The sequence below is a fragment of the Octopus bimaculoides genome, chromosome 23 (assembly GCF_001194135.2).
Source record: "Octopus bimaculoides isolate UCB-OBI-ISO-001 chromosome 23, ASM119413v2, whole genome shotgun sequence".
Taxonomy (NCBI): Eukaryota; Metazoa; Mollusca; class Cephalopoda; order Octopoda; family Octopodidae; genus Octopus; species Octopus bimaculoides.
Window position 1 is genome coordinate 26,696,064 of NC_069003.1, and position 3,428 is coordinate 26,699,491.

Genomic DNA, 3,428 nt, shown 5'->3' on the forward strand with positions numbered 1-3,428 from the left:
TATTTACGAGTCCAAATGTGCCATGCACTTATTGGAACTGGTAATAACATTATATTTCTACACTTTACTGCTTAGTGCTCTCTCTCTCTCTCTCTCTATATATATATATATATATATGTATATATATATATGATGGGGTGCTGAAAAGTTCCTGGCTTTCGGTAAAAGAAAATACAGGAGTAAATCAGTTAATTATGATTTTATTCAACATATTCCCCTCTCAGATTCTCAAACTTGTTGCAACAGTCCTTCAGTTTTTATAAGCCCTGTAAAAGAACTCAGAAGGTTGGGCCTCCAACCAGGCCTTTCACGATACCCTTAAAGCCAGGAGCTTTTCAGCACCCACTTATACAGACATACATAGACACACACACACACACATGTTTGTGCATGTTTGTATGTGTATGTATATATATATATACATATCTATATGTAAATACACATACATACATACTCATATATATATATTATATTTAGCCATGTGTATATATGTGTGTCTATATATATAAATGACTTCTTTCAAATATTAAAAAAAAATTTTTTTTTAATTTAAGAAGTATTTTAATCATCTGATAAAACTTTTTTAGTTGATGAACATTTATTTTATTTTATTTTTACCTTTACTTATTTTATATTTGCCTATAGTGTTTTTTGGAAGTTTTTGAATTTTTAGCCGTTTATATTTAACCTCTTGATAGGCTGTTCTATTTGTTTTTTTTTATTGGCTTTTTTACATGTCTTTCAGGGATGAAGTTTGATTTAAATAGCGTCAGTTCCAGAGATGTTTCTTCTGAGTTTGCTGCCAACATGCCAAAATTGGTTCGAAGACGTGGAGGTATGTTTCAGCCCATGGCTGGAACCCTAAGGAGATATTCAGATTCTGGTGTGTATTTTTGGTCAACATTGTTATTTCAAGCAAAAAAAAAAAAAAAAAAAAAAAAAAAAAAAGGTTATTTTTGTTGTTCTTGTCTTTTAGCCCTAAGTCAGCCTAACCCAGCAGATCTATGATCAAAGATGTTCCAAATTTGACCATCCCATCTTGTATTCAGACATAGTCTATCTAGGACTAGATTAACTAATGTATTCTTTCTTGTGTAACTTCTGATCAGCTCTAATCTAACAAATCTGTTCAAAGATGTTCCAGCCGTGGCCATCCCATCTATTATTTAGACATAATATATCTAGGTCTACATTTAATCTTTTACTCTTTTACTTGTTTCAGTCATTTGACTGCGGCCATGCTGGAGCACCGCCTTTAGTCGAGCAAATCAACCCCGGGACTTATTCTTTGTAAGCCTAGTACTTATTCTATCGGACTCTTTTGCCGAACCGCTAAGTTACGGGGATGTAAACACACCACCTTCGATTGTCAAGCGATGGTAGGGGGACAAACACAGACACACAAACACACATACATATATATATATACATATATACGACGGGCTTCTTTCAGTTTCCGTCTACCAAATCCACTCACAAGGCTTTGGTCGGCCCGAGGCTATAGTAGCTGACACTTGCCGAAGGTGCCACGCAGTGGGACTGAACCCGAAACCATGTGGTTGGTAAGCAAGCTACTTACCACACAGCCACTCCTAATAACATAATTTTTAATTATATTTTAATTATATTTTAATTTTTATTCTGCTCGTCTCTTCTCATTATAGATATTGCATCGGTGACATCACGGATATTTTCCATGGAAAACAGCGACGGAGAGAGAATAGATGATGGAAACGAGCAAAAACTGAAGAAGAAAAAGAAGAAAAAGAAACGTTTTTCGAATAACCGTGTCAAACCTCAGTTGACCCCTTTGGTCCTAGCCATGCAGAAAGGGGCACAGGAGTTCCTTCGGAACAGTAAAAGACACAAGCGCCGTGGTAGTGATACATCAGGGATCAGTCGGGCATCGGCACAGAGCATCCATTTCTCTCTGGATCGGAACAGCAGTGCTGATGGTCTGTCTATTTCGTCGATGAAACCAAATTCAGAATTGAACATTCATAAAATCCACAAGACAGAAACAAAATCTAAAAGAGTGACAAACTTTGCTATTTTCACAGCTAATTCTTTATTGCCGGGATCTGTACAAGACAATGACGGCCCACAAGGGACGAATTTAGCCATGGGAGACATGACTGCTGGTCATTCATCCTGTACGCAGTGTGGTGCCCAAAGTGTTTTCCCACCTGAAATTGCCATTTTTAACATAGAAGATGAAACTTCATCAACCACATCTTCATCTTGCTGATTATTGCCTAGACTCCAATTTCACCAAAGACATTTCTATCAGTTCACAGATAACATTGCATCTTTTGGGACATCCTACAAACAGAGGGTACTTGAGATTCATTCCTCGAGTCTCTCGCAAGGACTGGAGGTTGATGTCTATTATTTTTTTTTTTTTGTCTCCAGTTCTGACTTGCCATTTACCCTTTTGTTACCATATTTCTCTGCCTTTGTTTCAAATAACTTTCAAAATGATGAAGAATTAGCTAAAATAACATTTTCATTATTAACCCTTTAGCATTCACATTATTTTCTGTCAAATACATTGCTTATTTATTCACATTGTTTTTGAATTAATCATACATTATCTCATAACTTCAAGAACTTGATATAATAGCATATTTTTACAATGACATTACCGGATAAACATGAGAAGCCACATCTGGTTGGCTTGAGCATAAAACTGATCAAATATTTGAGCTGGATATTGTCAGTTTAAATGCAAAAGGATTAAACTAGTGACAAACTTTGCAAATACAGACAAGACACAGATGTGTGTCAATAGCCAGCTGGAGGAGATGTTCTCCTGGGGCTAAAAGCAACAGTAACATCCACTCTTAGGGTTCAGCTGCATTTAAGTGGCAAATATACTTCACGTTGTCATGCAGTTACTGTTAATACCTCGTTCAGAGATTTAAGATTGATTAAACTAGTGTTTGGAGCATAAATGAACTTGAGATTTTGATGGGAGATTTTAATTTCGACAATTAAAAAAAGGCAAGTTTGTGCCATAGAACCAAGGGCAGTGTGAGGCAGGTTGGTACCAAAAGGGTTAAAATGAACAAAAGAGATTATATTTTTGCATTGATTCAATACATATTTGAGCATCAAACCCTGGCATCAAGCCTCAGCTCAGAAGACTCATTCAGTGAGAAGTTTTTGATGTAATTAAACCCCCGAGTCCCATTTTAATTTAACATACTGATTCAACGACATGGTCATTGAAAAGATATGTAAACTTTTATTGCAGACTAGTATTGAACCTGTTCCTCATTGTTTTTAAAACTGAAACTTTCACATTAACATTATTTTCGGGCTTCTGTCTCCATTTTAATTTTTTTGTATTCTCAGGAACTTGTAGCAATAGACTTCAGCTGTCTATTTAAAGTGCTGTCTCTTCCCATGTGTGTGTGTATATGTAT

The 3,428-nt window shown here is 35.9% G+C and overlaps 1 protein-coding gene across 1 annotated transcript in view; it reads left to right on the top strand.

The window, feature by feature from the left end:
- Nucleotides 1-3,411, top strand: part of LOC106882719 (smoothened homolog) — a 23,077-nt gene extending 19,666 nt beyond the window's left edge. Inside the window, exons 7-8 of the mRNA XM_052975950.1 lie at nt 699-883; nt 1,665-3,411. Of these exons, the coding sequence (XP_052831910.1) occupies nt 699-883; nt 1,665-2,248 (769 nt within the window). The 3' untranslated portion in view covers nt 2,249-3,411. The remainder of the gene's footprint in view (nt 1-698; nt 884-1,664) is intronic.
- The last annotated feature ends 17 nt before the right edge of the window (nt 3,412-3,428 follow it).